The sequence below is a fragment of the Caretta caretta genome, chromosome 1 (genome assembly GCF_965140235.1).
Source record: "Caretta caretta isolate rCarCar2 chromosome 1, rCarCar1.hap1, whole genome shotgun sequence".
NCBI lineage: Eukaryota > Metazoa > Chordata > Testudines > Cheloniidae > Caretta > Caretta caretta.
The window spans coordinates 7,548,910-7,569,600 of NC_134206.1; the positions used below are offsets into that span (position 1 = coordinate 7,548,910).

At 46.7% G+C, this 20,691-nt stretch overlaps 1 protein-coding gene across 1 annotated transcript in view; it reads left to right on the forward strand.

The window, feature by feature from the left end:
• The first annotated feature begins 9,574 nt into the window (after positions 1-9,574).
• Positions 9,575-20,691, forward strand: part of LOC125631289 (sodium-dependent proline transporter-like) — a 42,941-nt gene continuing 31,824 nt past the window's right edge. The window contains 3 exon segments of the mRNA XM_048837729.2: positions 9,575-9,622; positions 9,624-9,654; positions 13,826-13,965. Of these exon segments, the coding sequence (XP_048693686.1) occupies positions 9,590-9,622; positions 9,624-9,654; positions 13,826-13,965 (204 nt within the window). The 5' untranslated portion in view covers positions 9,575-9,589.

Genomic DNA, 20,691 nt, shown 5'->3' on the forward strand with positions numbered 1-20,691 from the left:
GCCCAGTGGGAGCGGCCGGCCCGGGGGCTCCTTCATGGCGGGAAGGACGGACGGGGAGACTCCCTGGGGGAGGGGGACACTCATGAGGGGAGGGGCAGATGGGGGGGAGACTCCCTGGGGAAGGGGGGCACTCGGGGGGAGGGGGACACTCGGGGGGGAAGGGAGACTCCCTCGGGAAGGGGGGGACTCGGGGGGGCAGACGTGGGTAGGGGAGACTCCCTGGGGGACTCGGGGAGGGGCGGACATGGGGGGGGAACTCCTGGGGGGAGGGGCGGACGGGGGGGGACTTCTGGGGGGGAGGGGCGGACGTGGGGAGGGAAGACTCCTGGGGGGAGGGGGGGATTCGGGGAGGGGCAGATAGGGGGAGGGGAGACTCCCTGGGGCAGGGGCAGACAGGGGGAGGGGAGACGTGGGGATGGGGACACTTGGGGAGGAGGGGCAGATGGAGGAGAGGGGGTCCTCGGGGGGGGAGGGGAAGATGTGGGGAGGGGAGACTCCCGGGGGGAGGGGGACACTCGGGGGGGAGGGGAGACTCCCGGGGGGGGAGGGGGAAGAGAGTGGTGAGAAGATTCCATGAGGGAAGGGGACACTCATAAGAGCAGGGGAGACTCCTGGGGGGAGGGGAAGAGAAGGAGAAACTCCCTGGGGGAAGAGGGCCCCTCATGGGTGAGGGGGACCTCTTGGAGGTCTCTCCCCTTGGGGCCGGTCTGCACCTCTCAACCAGCGTGAATGGCCCAAATGTGGGGCCCGAGCCCCTGGGTGCGGGATTCCCACAGGAGGGCTAAAGTGCTGTGGGGTCCCAGCCCCATCACTCACCCTTGCTTGGCGAGTCTTCAGTTCTGATGAAAATAACTGTCAAGCGTAGAAGTTGGGGGGCACCCGGGCTGTGCAGAGGTAGGGAAGGCCCCACTTCTGCTAGCCATGCTACTGCCAAGGCATTTCCCCCAAGGCTTGTGGGCACAGGGAAATTGACTTAACTTGGCTGTTCCACAGTACTCATTCTGCTATGCCGGAATAACAATTCCGCTCTAATTTAGCTAATCTGGAATAATTACCCCATGTGGACATTCTGTTCTTGAATAAAAATGATTTAATTCCAGAGTATCATAGAATCAGAATATCAGGGCTGGAAGGGACCTCAGGAGGTCATCTAGTCCAACCCCCTGCTCAAAGCAGGACCAATCCCCAACTAAATCACCCCAGCCAGGGCTTTGTCAAGTCTGACCTTAAAAACTTCTAAGGAAGGAGATTCCACCACCTCCCTAGGTAACGCATTCCAGTGTTTCACCGCCCTCCTAGTGAAAAAGTTTTTCCTAATATCCAACCTAAACCTCCACCACTGCAACTTGAGACCATTACTCCTTATTCTGTCATCTGCTACCACTGAGAACAGGCTAGATCCATCCTCTTTGGAACCCCCTTTCAGATAGTTGAAAGCAGCTATCAAATCCCCCCTCATTCTTCTCTTCCGCAGACTAAACAATCCCAGTTCCCTCAGCCTCTCCTCATAACTCATGTGTTCCAGCCCCCAAATAATTTTTGTTGCCCTCCGCTGGACTCTTTCCAACTTTTTCACATCCTTCTTGTAGTGTGGGGCCCAAAACTGGACACAGTACTCCAGATGAGGCCTCACCAATGTTGAATAGAGGGGAACGATCACGTCCCTCGATCTGCTGGCAATGCCCCTACTTATACATCCCAAAATGCCATTGGCCTTCTTGGCAACAAGGGCACACTGCTGACTCATATCCAGCTTCTCGTCCACTGTCACCCCTAGGTCCTTTTCCGCAGAACTGCTGCCTAGCCATTCGGTCCCTAGTCTGTAGCGGTGCATGGGATTCTTCTGTCCTAAGTGCAGGACTCTGCACTTGTCCTTGCTGAACCTCATCAGATTTCTTTTGACCGCATCTTCTAATTTGTCTAGGTTCCTCTGTATCCTATCCCTATCCTCCAGCGTATCTACCTCTCCTCCCAGTTTAGTGTCATCTGCAAACTTGCTGAGGGTGCAATCCACACCATCCTCCAGATCATTTATGAAGATATTGAACAAAACTGGCCCCGGGACCGACCCTTGGGGCACTCCACTTGATACCGGCTGCCAACTAGACATGGAGCCATTGATCACTACCCGTTGAGCCCGACAATCTAGCCAACTTTCTATCCACGTTATAGTCCATTCACCCAGCCCATACTTCTTTAACCTGCTGGCAAGAATACTGTGGGAGACCGTCTCAAAAGCTTTGCTAAAATCAAGGAATAACACGTCCACATCTTTCCCCTCATCCACAGAGCCAGTTATCTCGTCATAGAAGGCAATTAGATTAGTCAGACATGACTTGCCCTTGGTGAATCCATGCTGACTGTTCCTGATCACTTTCCTCTCGTCTAAGTGCTTCCCTCTCTCTTTGTTAGCCCGTCTCTGCCTAGCACTCCTCCTTTTTGGAACACCATCCCATGGTCAAAGAATCCAAAGCCTTCTCTCCGACACCACCTGCGTAGCCATTCATTGACTTCCATGATTCGACGGTCTCTACCCAGGCCTTTTCCTTCCACGGGGGGGTGGAGGGGGGACTGGATGAGAAGACCACTTGCACCTCAAACTCCTTTATCCTTCTTCCCAGTAATTACTCCCAAATAATTACTTCCAAATCGAGTATTCTGGAATAAAATCACTTCTGTTCGGGATTAGTGTGTTCACCTGGGGGAGTTGTCCACACAAAAATATTAAATCAGTTTCCTTTTATGTCCTCCCTTTCATCTGTAAATTAATCCAGAACTAAAGCAGTTTTTCCACTTCCCCAGTAGATGGCATCACTAGACTACTTTTTCTACCATCCACTCTCCCAAAAAGATCTTACTATTATTATGCATTGTTTGTGTTAGGCTACTTCCTGTTGCAGATACCTGTCTCTCTAGGCCACTGATTCATAGATTCATAGATATTTAGGCCAGAAGGGACCATTATGATCATCTAGTCTGACCTCCTGCACAATGCAGGCCACAGAATTTCACCCACCACTCCTAAAAAAGACCTCACACCTGATCAAATATGAGGGACCCAGGTTACTAGATAACGTGCATGCATATAACAAAAAATTGTCCCTCACTATCTAGAGCCACATCTATACTACAGAGACTAGAAGCATAGATACAGTGCTGCAGCTATACTGACATAACCTTGTAGTGTAGACGCAGCAGTGATGTAAGGGGCTTTTCCATTGTAGGAACACCACCTCCCTGAACAAGGGTAGCACCTACCTGTGTCTACACCTGGAGTTACGCCTGCATACCTGTATGGCTGCATCATCCAGGGGTGTGAATGTTTCACGTCCCTGAGCAATGTACTTATGTCAATGTAAATTTTAAGCATAGAGCAGGTCTAAGAATAAGATGAGACAACAGTTTAATCCAGGTTTCAGAGTAACAGCCGTGTTAGTCTGTATTCGCAAAAAGAAAAGGAGGACTTGTGGCACCTTAGAGACTAACCAATTTACTTGAGCATAAGCTTTCGTGAGCTACAGCTCACTTCATCGGATGCATACTGTGGAAACTGCAGAAGACATTCTGCACCCGATGAAGTGAGCTGTAGCTCACGAAAGCTTATACTCAAATAAATTGGTTAGTCTCTAAGGTGCCACAAGTCCTCCTTTTCTTTTTGGTTTACTATAACAAACAGCTGCAAATAATGAGGCCGTTATGATAGTGTCTAAGGACTATGTAATTAGCAGCAGTCACAGAACTTCAGCAGCCTAACAGTTACCAAGCATTTAGTAGGCACCACAGCGTAGGTTGGTTTTAATAAGCGCACATCTTCACTGGCAGCATTAAAGCACTGCCACGGTTAAAAAAACCACCTCCACGCGGGGCGTAGCTCCCAGCGCTTGTGCACTGTCTATGCTGGCACGTTACAGCGCTGAAACGTGCAGCGCCCGGGGGATGTTTTTTCACACCCTAGAGTGAGAAAGTCACAGCACTGCAAAGTGACAGTGTAGACAAGCCCTAAGAGATGTAAAAGAGGCCAATGTGGTTGCTTAGCAGTTTTTCACAGTCAGCTGCTCTCATGCAGAAGGAGCAGCGTGGGAGAAAGATTTTTGCAGCTGCATTTCGAATGGGTATAATGGCTTTGTTTTGGCTGGAGATGTGGGCCAGTGTTTGAGGTGGAGGCTCCTTAACTGTTTCCATCACCTGTTTGCAATGACTTCTTTATATTTATCCTGAATGTAAGGTGGCAGTTACACCCCACCCATAATAGCAGGGTTTAGCCCAACCCATAACATTTGTCATATACTGCACCTTTCATCCAGAAGACAACATGCTGTTTACTAATTCTATACAGAAATCACTTCTTCTACCTTTGAAAGGCAGCCAGCTCTGGGAGGAAATGCAGCAGCTGCTTAACAAGGTTATGCAACTCCGTAAGACAGGAAGCTGAGGAGAATGCCATCATGCAAGGAAAATTAAAGAGGCAGAATGTAACACCACGGTTCAAACAAAAATTGCCCTAGGAGCTTTAGTGTTGGGACCGCAATTATTCATTTTTTTCTGGAAAATGAGCTGCTTGCAGCAGAGGGTGCTCCTTCGCTGCACATTAGGGCATCGGTTCAGTACTGACTCGGACCAGAAATGGCCAGCTACTGCTTAACCAGCACTATGATACTCTTGTCAGGTCTCCCATTTAAACAGTAGCCCTGCTCAGGGGGGTAAAAGCTACTAGGAAACACACACAGCTACAAGTCTTGCAGTACCCTAATATCAAGGATGTGAAGAGGGAATTTCTTGGAACTGATTTGGACATAAAGCAGAGCGGGTTTCAGAACCTGCAGTGGTATGTTTTGAAGGAGTAGGTCTCGGAAAGGTCTGCTGTGGGGAGAACACAGCCTGGTTCCGCTGCAGCCCATGCTGCGCTCACTGGTCTTTCTCCCGGTTGCTTTCTTGGGCCTCCTTTGAGTGTCTTATAGTAACTGACACGGCTGATTTCTTTGACTAGAACGTGAATGGGTTAAACCGTGATGGAGGAAGCCAGACTTCTCCTTCTGGGGTGTGACTGTGACTGGATCTGAAAGATAGAAATTAAAAAAGAAGCTTCACACTCTGAGGTGACTTTGGAAGGAAATTAAGCAACCAAGAGAGGACTTCCTGGCACTGGTGTGTTACCTCCCAGCTCACTGCCTCCTTGGTAGGGAAACTATAGGCAGGAAAGAGCCTCTGCACAAACAGGTTTCAGAGGAGCAGCCATGTCAGTCTGTATTCGCAAAAAGAACAGGAGGACTTGTGGCTCCTTAGAGACTAACCCATAGTTATTCATAATGACAGGTTTCAGAGTAACAGCCGTGTTAGTCTGTATTCGCAAAAAGAAAAGGAGTACTTGTGGCACCTTAGAGACTAACCAATTTATTTGAGCATAAGCTTTCGTGAGCTACGGCTACCGATGAAGTGAGCTGTAGCTCACGAAAGCTCATGCTCAAATAAATTGGTTAGTCTCTAAGGTGCCACAAGTCCTCCTTTTCTCACAGTTATTCTCTCGCTGATTTCCACAGTAAAATGTGTTCAGTCTAACTAGGCTCTTTCTACCTACCAACCCTGCAAATACAACCTGGGTCTGTGAACAACTGAAATCAGGTCCTTTCTGTTGCACACCACTGTCAACTGAACTCAAGGTTTCTGGATAATGACCATGGGTGAGGTGGACTAGAACGGAGCTCAATAGTAAGAATGTATTTCTTCCAGTAAACAGAACACATACAGCATGATCAAAAGAAACACCCGGTGCCCTCAACTCCTATAGACATTCATGGAAATTCTAGTTTAGCCTATATAGGTTCTTTTGCTGTGTTGTGAACACTCAGCACTTTGCAGGGTCTGGCCTGTAAGAAGAAGGAAGTATAGGTTCCTGATTTTCCACGGCCTATTTATTTACATGCTTACGTCCAGTCAATCTCTGTTATGCAAAACACTTAAACATCTGCAATGGGGCTGTTTAGAATGATCAAGTTTTGCTGTGGAAATCAGTGAACCTAACAGCTGTGTAAAATGGGTGTAAAAACTCTACCATTCTAGACTCATTTGACAGCATTTTGCACAGGCAGAATTGACTACATGGGGTGCAGGGTGATGGAGAATCAGGTCTCAGCTACTTTTGGAGCGGGGGGGAGGGGGGCGGCTCAAATCCTGCTTGCTTTACTCACTAGACTTCAGTGGCTCTTGTCACAAGGGTTTGGCCCTTGGGCAGTCATGTAACCGTAACCCTGCTATGGAAGATGCTGCAAAGTGGAAGTTACCACAGTAGCCCAAGGCAGGTCTCTTCTCTTGCTTCATTTCCCTCCAACAAAACAAGTTTGTATGGCCAGTTTCCTTTTTTCTCATGGACTACTCAGTTTAGATTGTCATCACACCACAGAGAAGGAGGTTTATGTATGCAAGCAAAGTGGGGGACATAAAAGTCATTAAGATACACAGGGTTTTCAGCTGAATGGAAGATTTTGTGATGGGGGATTTTGGATAAACAAGTTTTTCAGATGAAAGTTGTTTGATTATTATTTTTTTTTAAATTTTGATCTGTTCAGTTTTCCACATCTTTCAGCCTCCCAGCCGTGGCTGCTGGGACTAGACTTGGATGAAATGGACACTTTCTGCTTTTCAGGATTTTGCTCCACTGAAAAAAGATTGTAAACAATGGCATCTAGATACAGAATTGTGTGAGATTGCTGCAGAGCTCCTGAAATGCCATGGAAATGTACGTATGCAAGGCAGACTCAGAGAAATGAACGTGGTGTTCTGGGGTGGGCAGTAAATGGGCAGAGAGCCGCTTGTGGCAGGGAAGTAGAGACTTAGGAGAGATCAGATATTGACATTCACTGCGATGTATGGTGATGAAAAGGGATAGATAAAAACAAGACCAGGGAGATGAGCAATTGGCTGGAGCCAGAGAATGGAAATGATACGGAGCCTTTCAGGGCTAGATCACTGATCAAAGTTAGCTCTGTTCCAATGATAGTTATTGTCTGGTGATTGGCCTTTGTCAAAGGAGGTGATGGCCTCAGTCCAGTCCCAAATGGACAGGCATTTACATCACGGAAAACACCAATTGCCCTGCTGGTTGGCATACTCAGCAAAGAGCCCAAGGGCTGAATAGACCTGAAGACTAAAACTACCCCCTCACCCCTGCCCCGCTGGGGATGGTACAGGAGAAGCTACCCCCTCACTGTCTGTGTTGCATAGAAGCTGTGGATGAGCAAAGAACGTTGCTGTCCAAGGGCGGCCAGTCTGGCACCTTTCGCCCGCGGTAGAGTCACATCAAATTTATTTTAAAAAAAAAAGATCATTTTAAAAGAGCGAGAGGCTGAAAGTTAACGAGTCACAGGCATTGTCAGATTGTGGGTTCCTCTGACCTGTGTATCGTGACCAACGCTGCTGCTGCTCGTGGCCTCTGGCTTTGCCCAGCATGGGGAGGTGCTGCTCAAACTGCTGTCCTCTGCTGGTTCTTTTCCTCCCCAAGAGGCTGTTTAACTTGGAGGGGGCAGAGGGCACATGCACTGAAAACAGGATCAGTTTTATTCCCTCCTCTGCCTTTCTCTATGTTCGTCACTATCCCTCTTTCTCTCTTCTCCCCTTCGCCCCCCACCCCCCCGCCCCCGCCTTCCTTGGTATTTCCTTACATGTCCTGTCTCACAGTGCAGCCCCCACATCCCATACTGGGGAGTGAGGGTTGTAGTGATTATTCTTCCAGGGCTTTAATGTCAGTGGGATGTGCTGGTAAGTGTAACACATGTAAACCCTGGGATACCCATAGACTGGAGAAGGGAATAGCTGAGAGATCTAAAACAGTGGTTCTCAACCAGGGGTACATGTACCCCTGGGGGTAAGCAGAGATTTTTCCGGGGATACATCAACTCATCTAGATATTTACCTAGTGTTACAACAGGCTGCATAAAAAGCACTAGCAAAGTCAGTAGAAACTAAAGTTTCATACAGACAATGATCTGTATACGATACACTGAAACGTGTAAGCACAATATTTATATTCCAACTGATTTATTTTATAATTATATGGTAAACATGAGAAAGTGAGCCATTTGTCAGGAATAGTGGGCTGGGACACTTTTGTATTTTTAGATCTGATTTTGTAAGCAAGTAGTTTTTAAGTGAGGTGAAACTTGAGGGTACCCAAGACAAATCAGACTCCTGAAAGGGATATAGTCATCTGGAACGATTGAGAGCCACTGGAAAACACAGGTTTGAAATGCCCATGGTTTGTGGGGTCAGTTTGAAATCCCGGCAATGTGGCTCAGCCCTCAAATGAAATGAGTTCCAGGGAGTTTGCTGTACAAGACCATAATTACTAACCTTTGGCAGAATTTGATTTTTTTAAATATAATTTCAGCAGATTCTATCAATGTTTAATTTTAAGCATTTTTTATTTTTATCGATTTAAATTTTAGCAGTTGGACAAAATTATGAGGTTTCACCTTTTTTATCAATGTAAATGTTTACAGTTACAGGAAGGTATGTGGTCATCAAACATTGTGGGCAGGGGGGTCAGGCAGTAGTTACTTAATGACAGTAGATGTTAAGATTCAAAAGTTAACGCCTTATAACTTTGGAATACAAATTTTTAACAACACGTGTCAAAATATACAAAGTAGATATCCTTAAATCAAGCTCTCATAAGTTTTCAAGCAGCATTTTTCACACTTAACCTATTTGTAAAAATTGTTCATCAATTTCTATTACTGACATTTACTAATAACAAACCCAGCCTTCCAAGCCTAGTAATAACTGAGGTCTTATCTGCTCTGCATTGACATGCAGGATGGGGGCCTGATTTTCAGGGATGCTGAGCACCTGCAGCTCGCTTTGACTTCCGCTGGAGTTGTGGCTGCTTTTGAAAACCAGGCTCTGTGTCAACGTAATGCTATAACTCTTGTAATGAACCAAACCGGGCACTAGAGGTCACTGATTGAAAATGAAAAACAATCAGAAAATTCATTAGTACTCTGGAAATGAAAATAAAAATTAAAACTCAGAGAGAAAAGCTAACACATTACACAAAGATTAAAGGGGTTGAACCCCATCCTCCAATAAGATTTGGAGACTTCGAGAGAGAGAGAGAGAATCCATCACTTCCCATGGTAGTTTGTTCTGGTGGTTCATCACCACCACTGTTCAAAATGACAGGTTTCAGAGTAACAGCCGTGTTAGTCTGTATTCGCAAAAAGAAAAGGAGTACTTGTGGCACCTTAGAGACTAACCAATTTATTTGAGCATGAGCTTTCGTGAAAGCTCATGCTCAAATAAATTGGTTAGTCTCTAAGGTGCCACAAGTACTCCTTTTCTTTTTACTGTTCAAAATGTGTGCCTTATTTCTCATTTGAATTTGCACCAGCAAGCAAATCTTTAGGGACATTGCATCAACCCAGAGGGAGCAGAAGCTCTGGGGAGCTGAGATCCAGGACTTCTGAATTTTTATTCTAAAGTTTCTTTCCATTTTACTTCAACAGGAAAAAGAGAGAGAGAAGGAGAGACAACAAATAAGTTGGTGGAAAGTAGTCAGACTTGTTCTGCAGTGACATGCGCTTTCCCATCGCCACCCATGCTCTGCTCCCCAGATCGGAGCTGCCCTGCAACTTTTCAGTAGCTCCAACATTTGGATTGCAGGTAGGTGTCTGTGGTGAGTCTTGTAAGCCTACACCAGGCCTTGCACATCTGATAAAGGACATGCATAGTTCAGTGCAGGGAAATGTGCAGAGTGGGGTCCTGCTTTATGTAATGTACATTTTAAAGACGCATTGTTTTTTTAAAATGCACAGTTGGTGTGGTGTGCATGTGAGACTGACCTCATTCAATGCATGCCATGTCTCATTCATGGAACCCTTTCTGTCTGCCTATCTGGGTGTTTGTTTAGTACCTGAGTGGCTTGTATGATGTGCAGGTAGTGAGGCAAGGCTCCTCAATAGCTCTCATCTCATTCACTGCCCATCCTGTGAGGGACACAGAGAATGAGGCAGGGTTCTGTGTAAACCCCCTAAGGTAAAAAAATCACCTGGATGTTACTATGGCACAGAGGGAGTGTCTCCCTCCTATGGACCTTGTGAGGGACATGGTGGTGTGTGGCTTTTTCTCTGTTTTTTTAAAAGAAAAAACCCTAGGAAATTCCATTTAAAAAACTAAATGAGCGTTAAGTAGGCTTGGAAGAATTAGATTTTTATCAGTAAATGTTGATAAATGTCAATTTCATTGTACATACACAGACAAAGCAATATTTCCAATTATCACAATCAAAATCTACAAGGAGGCAAAGTAAGCAAAATGCTGCCTGAGAACTTATTAGAGTTTGATTTAGGGAGATTTACTTTATATATTTTGAAATGTGATATTGACAATTTGTGTGTCAACAGTTCTAGAGCTTTCGCTCTTTGAATCTCTATGTCTACTGTCCTTAAATAACTATGGTCTGATACCCCGCATAATTTCCCGCAGCTGTGAAAATTGACATACATACACATTTAAAGGTTTCATAGTAGCAGCCGTGTTAGTCTATATGTGCAAAAAGAAAAGGAGTACTAGTGGCACCTTAGAGACTAACCAATTTATTTGAGCATAAGCTTTCATGAGCTACAGCTCACTTCATCGTATGCATTCAGTGGAAAATACAGTGAGGAGATTTATATACACACAGAACATGAAAAAATGGGTGTTATCATACACACTGTAAGGAGAGTGATCACTTAAGATGAGCTATTACCAGCAGGAGAGCGGGGGGGCGGGTAGGGGGGGAGAAAACCTTTTGTAGTGATAATCAAGGTGGGCCATTTCCAGCAGTTAACAGGAACATCCAAGGAGCAGTGGGGGGTGTGGGAAATAAACATGGGGAAATAGTTTTACTTTATGTAATGACACATCCACTCCCAGTCTCTATTCAAGCCTAAGTTAATTGTATCCAGTTTGCAAATTAATTCCAATTCAGCAGTCTCTCGTTGGAGACTCGTTGGTCCAACCTCAGCCTGGACCAGTCCACATAAGAGATCCACTTCCTGGACATCACGGTGCTAATAAGCGATGGTCACATAAACACCACCCTATACCGGAAACCTACTGACCGCTATTCCTACCTGCATGCCTCCAGCTTTCACCCAGACCACACCACACGATCCATCGTCTACAGCCAAGCTCTGCGATACAACTGCATTTGCTCCAACCCCTCAGACAGAGACAAACACCTACAAGATCTCTATCAAGCATTCTTACAACTACAATACCCACCTGCCGAAGTGAAGAAACAAACTGACAGAGCCAGAAGAGTACCCAGAAGTCACCTACTACAGGACAGGCCCAACAAAGAAAATAAGAGAACGCCACTAGCCATCACCTTCAGCCCCCAACTAAAACCTCTCCAACGCATCATCAAGGATCTACAACCTATCCTGAAGGATGACCCATCACTCTCACAAATCTTGGGAGACAGGCCAGTCCTTGCCTACAAACAGCCCCCAAACCTGAAGCAAATACTCACCAGCAACCACACACCACACAACAGAACCACTAACCCAGGAACCTGTCCTTGCAACAAAGCCCGTTGCAAACTGTATCCACATATCTATTCAGGAGACACCATCATAGGGCCTAATCACATCAGCCACACTATCGGGCTTGTTCACCTGCACATCTACCAATGGGATATATGCCATCATGTGCCAGCAATGCCCCTCTGCCATGTACATTGGTCAAACTGGACAGTCTTTACGTAAAAGAATAAATGGACACAAAGCAGATGTCAAGAATTATAACATTCATAAACCAGTCGGAGAACACTTCAATCTCTCTGGTCACTCGATTTCAGACCTAAAGGTCGCAATATTAGAACAAAAAGACTTCAAAAACAGACTCCAACGAGAGATTGCTGAATTGGAATTAATTTGCAAATTGGATACAATTAACTTAGGCTTGAAATAGACTGGGAGTGGATGGGTCATTACACAAAGTAAAACTATTTCCCCTGTTTATTTCCCCCCTTCTACTGTTCCTCAGACATTCTTGTCCATTGCTGGAAATGGCCCACCTTGATTATCACTACAAAAGGTTTTTTTTCCTCTCCTGCTGGTAATAGCTCATCTTAAGTGATCACTCTCCTTACAGTGTGTATGATAACACCCATTTTTTCATGTTCTGTGTGTATATAAATCTCCTCACTGTATTTTCCACTGAATGCATCCGCTGAAGTGAGCTGTAGCTCACGAAAGCTTATGCTCAAATAAATTGGTTAGTCTCTAAGGTGCCACTAGTACTCCTTTTCTTTATACACATTTAAAATGTTTCAAAATAAACACTGATATGATCCGTTTAAATTAGTAACAGTTCTGCTAAGCCTAGTGTTCAAGTTGCATGGGGAAGTACCCCAAAAGTAGGAAATATTTGCCTCTATTCATTTGATACAGTCGACAAATGCATGAACATGTGTTAGTTCCGACTAGACAATGTACACTGTTTTCTGCAGCCTAGAAAGAGCAGTGTATTAGGCTGTGGCTCTTAAGGACACCATTGTGTGTCTTGTATATAAATGCCTTTTGGACTCTTTCTGGCAGGCATAAATTATTACCCATGAGAATCTCAATGTTCTTTTAACATAATGTTTTCAGTGACGTCAGTATTAACATGCATCTGTGAGGGAAGTGTAGCTTAGTGTGAGATTATTATAAAGGAGGTCTTTGAGACGCATTCCTTGGTTCTGGAGATAAGAATAGCAGTACCTGATGGGCAGCTAAATAAATTTCTGCCTGTGAGCTTCTGCCCATGCTTAGGTCAGCCTGAAAGTTGTAAACCGTTTCAAAGAGTTTCCTGAGGCCGGAACTGTTCGGAACAGTCCATTGAGGAATAGCTCGTCACCCCCTACATATCCCAAAGTCTGTTCACTAGTGTGTGGGACCGTGAGGGTGACGTTACCTATCTAGTGTAAGTACTTACATGGCTCCTATTATTGTAGCATCTCAGCACTTTACAATCTTTAATGTATTTATTGTCACAACAACCAGTGAGGGGGAGGTAGGACAGGGCAATTATCCAAAATGAGGCAAACAGACACTAAGGGACTTGCCCAAGATCAGATGGGAAATCTGGGGCAGAGTAAGGAGTTGAACTTGGGTTGCCTAAGTAAGGACTTGAACCTGCACCTTCTTGCATACAAAGCAGAACACGTCCCCCATTCCGCCAAGCCCAGGAGATGGGGAGTCAGGTTGAATTTTGGGGACAAGTGATGGGTTGGGCCCATCCTTGGGGAGTGCTGAAGGGTACAGTTTGGCTTGCAGGGACATCTATGAATCTTTGCCCCTTTCTCCACATTGATCCTGACACTTGGTTGCCCCCAGGGGTGGTGAGTGGTGTGTAATTAGCACTTTGACAGCATTGCACATTTGCAAAGCACTGAACAAACATTAACGAATTAATCCTAATTAGCAAGTTGTGTTCCTGGTCCCTGCCAAAGGTGGGAGATGCCCATAAGCAAGTTCCTTGGGACAGGGACCATGTCTCTTCACGTGTCTGCGAAGCACCCAGCTCCTTAAGATCTTCCCAGGCAGGCAACAATAGTAATTCAGCCTCCCGCTGTGTGACATCTCCCTTATTCCTTTGCCTGCTGCATGCACAGAAAGGGACGGTGTCTCTTTAAGCTTGGGGAGCGCTGCCTTGCCTGAGTGAGGGTGGGTTCTGGTTACTGTGAAGAATCCCAGGTGACATGTGAGGCTAAGGGGCGGGGCTTCACCTGGCCCCCAGGTGAGAGTGATATGGGCTTCAGTTCCCTAATGTCTGTCTTTCTTCCTGCCTTGCCGTGGCTTAGGCTGTAGTAGGTTCTTCCTCTGCTGGCTCCTTTCATTCACCCACAATCTTGGAATGAAGCTGTTCCCTGAACAATGGGCCACCGAGGGTATAAGGCAGAGTGACTTCCTGGAGCAGGAAATGCCTGCAACGGTGATGCCGGTGAGTATAGCCGGGCTTGGGAAAGGACTCTTACTTTCTTCCTGTCTAGGTGTCCGGGGATGGGGCTGTGAGTCTCTGATTATCTCCAGACTGGCAGCCCCAGGGCAGGCATCCCCACCTGAATCATGACTTGGGAGGGGGAGCTCTCGAGGCCCCATTCAGCTGGGATCACTCCCTGTTGAGATTTGAGCAAATGTCTGAGACATCCCATACACGCACCTACTTTCACCTGAGCACCAAACTTTCCAGTTCTTCCTCTCCGGGTGTTGGCTGGGCTTGGCTTGAACTTGTGACCTAAAGGTGACAGGCTCTCATCAAAAGTCATGCAGTTCAGAGCTGCAAAGCTGGCTGTGTGTACTTAACTCCCCTTGCTGTTACATTTTGTAGCTCCTACCATAAGTAGGATTCTCTGGCACCCCCGTCCCCACTAGCCTGTAGCAGGCAGCTACAGATTCCAATCTTGGTCGGTTACACAGGTAGATTTGGAGTGATGACTCTATTTGCTTTAGCAGAGTTACTGAGATTGGAATCTGGCCCACTAATAGCCTTAGTTCGGGATTTCCTTGGAGGGATTTTGTGTGTGTTTAATCCCTGAAACATCTTTAAGATAGTGTATATTGCATATGGTTACAAAGAATCCGAGATCAAAAGGTTTAAGTAAGATCATTTATAATCTTAGGAGTGTAGCTTTATAGTGGTAGTCTTTCCTATTTTTGTGCTTCTAGTTCTATGGTAGTTTAGAATTACAATCCCCCAACAGAGGAGCGTAAAAACTCATAGACCATAAATCCTATCCAGATCTTGCCCATCCTTTGTCTGGAACAGGGTTTCCCGCACTTTGCGTGACTGATGTGGCGACACTGACAACTTGCCAGGTGCATAAAAGTTTCACCTAATGCAGGAAATGAAACAGTTTCCACCTGCCTTCTCCTTTAATACGAGGGAGAGACCTGTGGGTAATATAACTCCCAGAATGCAGTGCTCTCTCTTGATCTAAGTGAGCTGCACCAGACGCTCTCCACCCACTCATTTAGTCTGACTTGCTGCATGCATGCAGGAAAGACTGTGGCTGGTGTATTTCCCATACATCAGACGCAGTTGATACACCGTGGCCAGCACCTTGATGCCATTGAGCAGATGTGACTAATGTATGCGGCTCCCAGAGTGTCTGTGTAGGAGACTAGGAGTACTTGTGGCACCTTAGAGACTAACCAATTTATTTGAGCATGAGCTTTCGTGAGCCACAGCTCACTTCATCAGATGTGTACCGTGGAAACTGCAGCAGACTTTATATACACACAGAGAATATGAAACAATACCTCCTCCCACCCCACTGTCCTGCTGGTAATAGCTTATCTAAAGTGATCAGCAGGTGGGCCATTTCCAGCACAAATCCAGGTTTTCTCACCCTCCACCCCCCCACACAAATTCACTCTCCTGCTGGTGCTAGCCCATCCAAAGTGACAACTCTTTACATAATCAAGTCGGGCTATTTCCTGCATAGATAACCTGGATCTATGCAGGAAATAGCCCGACTTGATTATGTAAAGAGTTGTCACTTTGGATGGGCTAGCACCAGCAGGAGAGTGAATTTGTGTGGGGGGGTGGAGGGTGAGAAAACCTGGATTTGTGCTGGAAATGGCCCACCTGCTGATCACTTTAGATAAGCTATTACCAGCAGGACAGTGGGGTGGGAGGAGGTATTGTTTCATATTCTCTGTGTGTATATAAAGTCTGCTGCAGTTTCCACGGTACACATCTGATGAAGTGAGCTGTGGCTCACGAAAGCTCATGCTCAAATAAATTGGTTAGTCTCTAAGGTGCCACAAGTACTCCTTTTCTTTTTGCGAATACAGACTAACACGGCTGTTCCTCTGAAACCTGTGTAGGAGACTGAAATAGACAGAGCTCTCTTCCTCTTCTTGCCTTTGCAGCCCTCATGTGACTAAGCGTGTGGTGCTGTGGGTTTCGTGTGACAGGTGGGTTAGCAGCGCAGGGTCCACAGAGGCAAATACGATTTACTGCTCAGAGCTGCCATCCTGGGCCTTTTGGTTCTGTGCAGCTGGGTTTCCGTGGGACCCTGCCATGGGCATTAGTCATGTAAAGCTGGCCTATCTGAGGGAGCTGCAGGCTATGCTGGGGTGTGGCTACCCTTTCAGGTTTCTGGCAATTGCTCTTGTGTTGCTGCACCACAGAGAAAAGAAACAGGGCCCTGTCATCAGCACTGGTCCTATCACAAACAGCACAACTGCCTGCAGGGGGTACCATGTGGGTCAGCCCCATCTCCGCTCCTGATAAGGGGGCCGGGATGTGGAATGACAAACTCCTGATCCCACACCCTCTTCCCATACACATGTCCCCTGTTATCATGGCTAACGGCAACTCTCTGATCTCCTACCCCCCCCCCCCCCGCCGTCGTCTTTGGGGCACTCTTGCCTGCGGTCCTGCCCATTGCAGAGCCCTACTTGTGACTCAGTGCAGGCCTCCTGCTGAAAGGAACATGAGTGATCAGGGTTTTGTTGGGCGGTACCAAGTGATGTCACCCACCCAAGGGCGCTGGTTTAGCCGGCCCTAGTGTGTTTACCGAACACAGAGATGATAGCTATGGAATTGAGATAACTGCACAATAACACTATGAAACACAGAGTGCCAGCCTGGGTGTAATGAATATGCCACTCGGTGGCTCAGAATGGGCTCTGTCTGCCTCTCTTGTTAATAGGGCCAGGCCAAGAGCGCCAGTCTCCATCACCCACTTGTTAGATTTCAAAACAGACATCTTTGTGCGTTCTCTCACACTGCTCCACAAGCCTGCAAGGCCCTCCCTGTAAGGGCCCACAGACCGACCTCACTGTCTGCTTTCAAATCTCTCCACAAAACTCTCCTTTGCCGTGAGGCCTCCAAAAAGATGGCTGGTGTCCTGAGCCCACTGCCAATCACACAGAGCAGGATGGCCTCGTTATGCTCCCCTATCGGTCTGTCTGTCATCGCTTGTGTCAAGGTTCTTCCCCCACTCTGAACTCTAGGGTACAGATGTGGGGACCTGCATGAAAACCTCCTAAGCTTACTTTTACCAGCTTAGGTTAAAACTTCCCCAAGGTACAAATTAATTTTATCCTTTGTCCTTGGAATAACCGCTGCCACCACCAAACTCTAACTGGGTTTACTGGGAAACGTAGTTTGGACACGTCTTTCCCCCCAAAATCCTCCCAACCCTTGCACCCCACTTCCTGGGGAAGGTTTGGTAAAAATCCTCACCAATTTGCATAGGTGACCACAGACCCAAACCCTTGGATCTGAGAACAATGAAAGAGCATTCCGTTTTCTTACAAGAAGACTTTTAATAGAAATAGAAGTAAATAGGAGTAAAGGAATCACCCCTGTAAAATCAGGATGGTAGGTACCTTACAGGGTAATTAGATTCAAAACATAGAGAACCCCTCTAGGCAAAACCTTAAGTTACAAAAAAGACACACAGACAGAAATAGTCATTCTATTCAGCACAATTCTTTTCTCAGCCATTTCAAGAAATCATAATCTAACGCATACCTAGCTAGATTACTTACTAAAAGTTCTAAGACTCCATTCCTGGTCTATTCCTGGCAAAGCAGCATATCAACAGACACAGACCCTTTGTTTCTCTCCCTCCTCCCAGCTTTTGAAAGTATCTTGTCTCCTCATTGGTCATTTTGGTCAGGTGCCAGCGAGGTTACCTTTAGCTTCTTAACCCTTTACAGGTGAGCGGATTTTTCCTCTGGCCAGGAGGGATTTTAAAGGGGTTTACCCTTCCCTTTACATTTATGACAGCTTGTCTTTGACCGTGAGCTTTTCGGGGCACGGCCCATCGTTTTGTTCTGTGTCTGTACAGCGCTTAGCACAATGGAGTTCCTGCTTCTCGACCAAGAACATAAGAACAGCCGTACTGTGTCAGGCCAATGGTCCATCTCACCTAATATCTTGTCTCTGACAGTGGCCGGTGCCAGACTAGGGCTCCTAGGTGCTAAGATAATAAAAATAATCAATTCAAGGTGTTCAGAGAGATGGGACCCCCTTTCTCCCCTTATGAATTTCCCCTTGATACGATGCTTTTTAGACATTGTCTGTCCATGTCTGGAAGGCAGGCAGGTACAGCCTCTTACTAGAGTTCCGCTGGAAGTAGGTTCTCCCTGCTGACTATTTAAATTGTTTGTACAGAAATAGCAGGGGCCACATAATATAGAATAATACACGTATACTAAACGCACATGACTGCTCAAGCTATGAATGAGATGCTCTGTTCCATGACTAGACACTTTTATGGTCGCCATAGTATCTGAGCTCCTCATGTATTAATGAGTGAGTCTTCACAACACTCCTGTCGGGAGGGACGGGGGGCGGAGGGGAAGGGTCATAGAATATCAGGGTTGGAAGGGATCTCAGGAGGTCATCTAGTCCCACCCCCTGCTCAAAGCAGGACCAATCCCCAATTTTTGCCCCACATCCCAAATGGCCCCCTCAAGGATTGAACTCACAACCCTGGGTTTAGCAGGCCAATGCTCAAACCACTGAGTGATCCCTCCCCCCATTGTCATCCTCCTTTTACAGGTGGGGATACTGATTGGCCCAAGGTATCACTGGAAGTCCCAGGAATAGAACCTAGATTTGCTGGGTCCCACTCCGGTACCTTAACCCTTAGTCCATTCTTCCTTCGTTAAACTGGCCGACCTGTCCTTAACACCACTGTGGCAGCTAGTACAGCCTTTTTTGGTAGGGTTGGGTGTCCAACGTCCTATGTGAAATGAGTCTGCCAGTCTGGGTCTCTGGCTGGCTTGTAGCAGACAACAGGGCTTCCGCATCAGAAAACCCACACTCCAAAAGCTGGCCCTGACTGATTTCCTCTTGTTAGCAGCCTCAGCGGAGGCCACGGGAACTGAAGTGGGGCTGTGGTCAGGGCTGCTGTTGCCCATGCAATACCTCTTCCGTGCATGAACAGAACTAAATGCTCATGGGAAGCAGCATGTGAGCCCAAAGGTGTGGCACAGCCCTTGTGGTATTTTGTCATGTGTTTCCTGCTTCCCAGCATGCAGAGTTGTGTCTTGGATGTGGCCTCAAAGGCTGGTGGACGTGACCAGCTGGTGACATAGACTTGAGCAATAGGACATGCCACTTTGAGGAATGAAAAGGAGTACTTGTGGCACCTTAGAGACTAACCAATTTATTTGAGCATGAGCTTTCGTGAGCTACAGCTCACTTCATCGGATGCATACCGTGGAAACTGCAGTAGACATTATATACACACAGAGACCATGAAACAATACCCCCTCCCACCCCACTGTCCTGCTGGTAATAGCTTATCTAAAGTGATCATCAAGTTGGGCCATTTCCAGCACAAATCCAGGTTTTCTCACCCTCCGCCCCCCCCCACACACACAAACTCACTCTCCTGCTGGTAATAGCCCATCCAAAGTGACCACTCTCTTCACAATGTGCATGATAATCAACGTGGGCCATTTCCTGCACAAATCCAGGTTTTCTCACCCCCCCCACCCCCATACACACACAAACTCACTCTCCTGCTGGTAATAGCTCATCCAAAGTGACCACTCTCCCTACAATGTGCATGGTAATCAAGGTGGGTCATTTCCAGCACAGATCTAGGCTTTCTCACCCCCCCACCTCCCCGGGGGAACACACACACACACACACGCATAAACTCACTCTCCTGCTGGCAATAGCTCATCCAAACTGACCACTCTCCAAGTTTAAATCCAAGTTTAACCAGAACGTCTGGGGGGGGGGGGGGGGGGCGTAGGAAAAAGCAAGGGGAAATAGGCTACCTTGCATAATGACTTAGCCACTCCCAGTCTCTATTTAAGCCTAAATTAATAGTATCCAATTTGCAAATGAATTCCAATTCAGCAGTTTCTCGCTGGAGTCTGGATTTGAAGTTTTTTTGTTGTAAGATAGTGACCTTCATGTCGGTGATTGCGTGACCAGAGAGATTGAAGTGTGCTCCGACTGGTTTATGAATGTTATAATTCTTGACATCTGATTTGTGTCCATTTATTCTTTTACGTAGAGACTGTCCAGTTTGACCAATGTACATGGCAGAGGGGCATTGCTGGCACATGATGGCATATATCACATTGGTGGATGTGCAGGTGAACGAGCCTCTGATAGTGTGGCTGATGTTATTAGGCCCTATGATGGTGTCCCCTGAATAGATATGTGGGCACAGTTGGCAACGGGCTTTGTTGCAAGGATAGGTTCCTGGGCTAGTGGTTCTGTTGTGTGGTATGTGGTTGTTGGTGAGTATTTGCTTCAGGTTGCGGGGCTGTCTGTAGGCAAGGACTGGCCTGTCTCCCAAGATTTGTGAGAGTGTTGGGTCATCCTTCAGGATAGGTTGTAGATCCTTAATAATGTGTTGGAGGGGTTTTAGTTGGGGGCTGAAGGTGACGGCTAGTGGCGTTCTGTTATTTTCTTTGTTAGGCCTATCCTGTAGTAGGTGATTTCTGGGAACTCTTCTGGCTCTATCAGTCTGTTTCTTCACTTCCGCAGGTGGGTATTGTAGTTGTAAGAAAGCTTGATAGAGATCTTGTAGGTGTTTGTCTCTGTCTGAGGGGTTGGAGCAAATGCGGTTGTATCGCAGAGCTTGGCTGTAGACGATGGATCGTGTGGTGTGGTCAGGGTGAAAGCTGGAGGCATGTAGGTAGGAATAGCGGTCAGTAGGTTTCCGGTATAGGGTGGTGT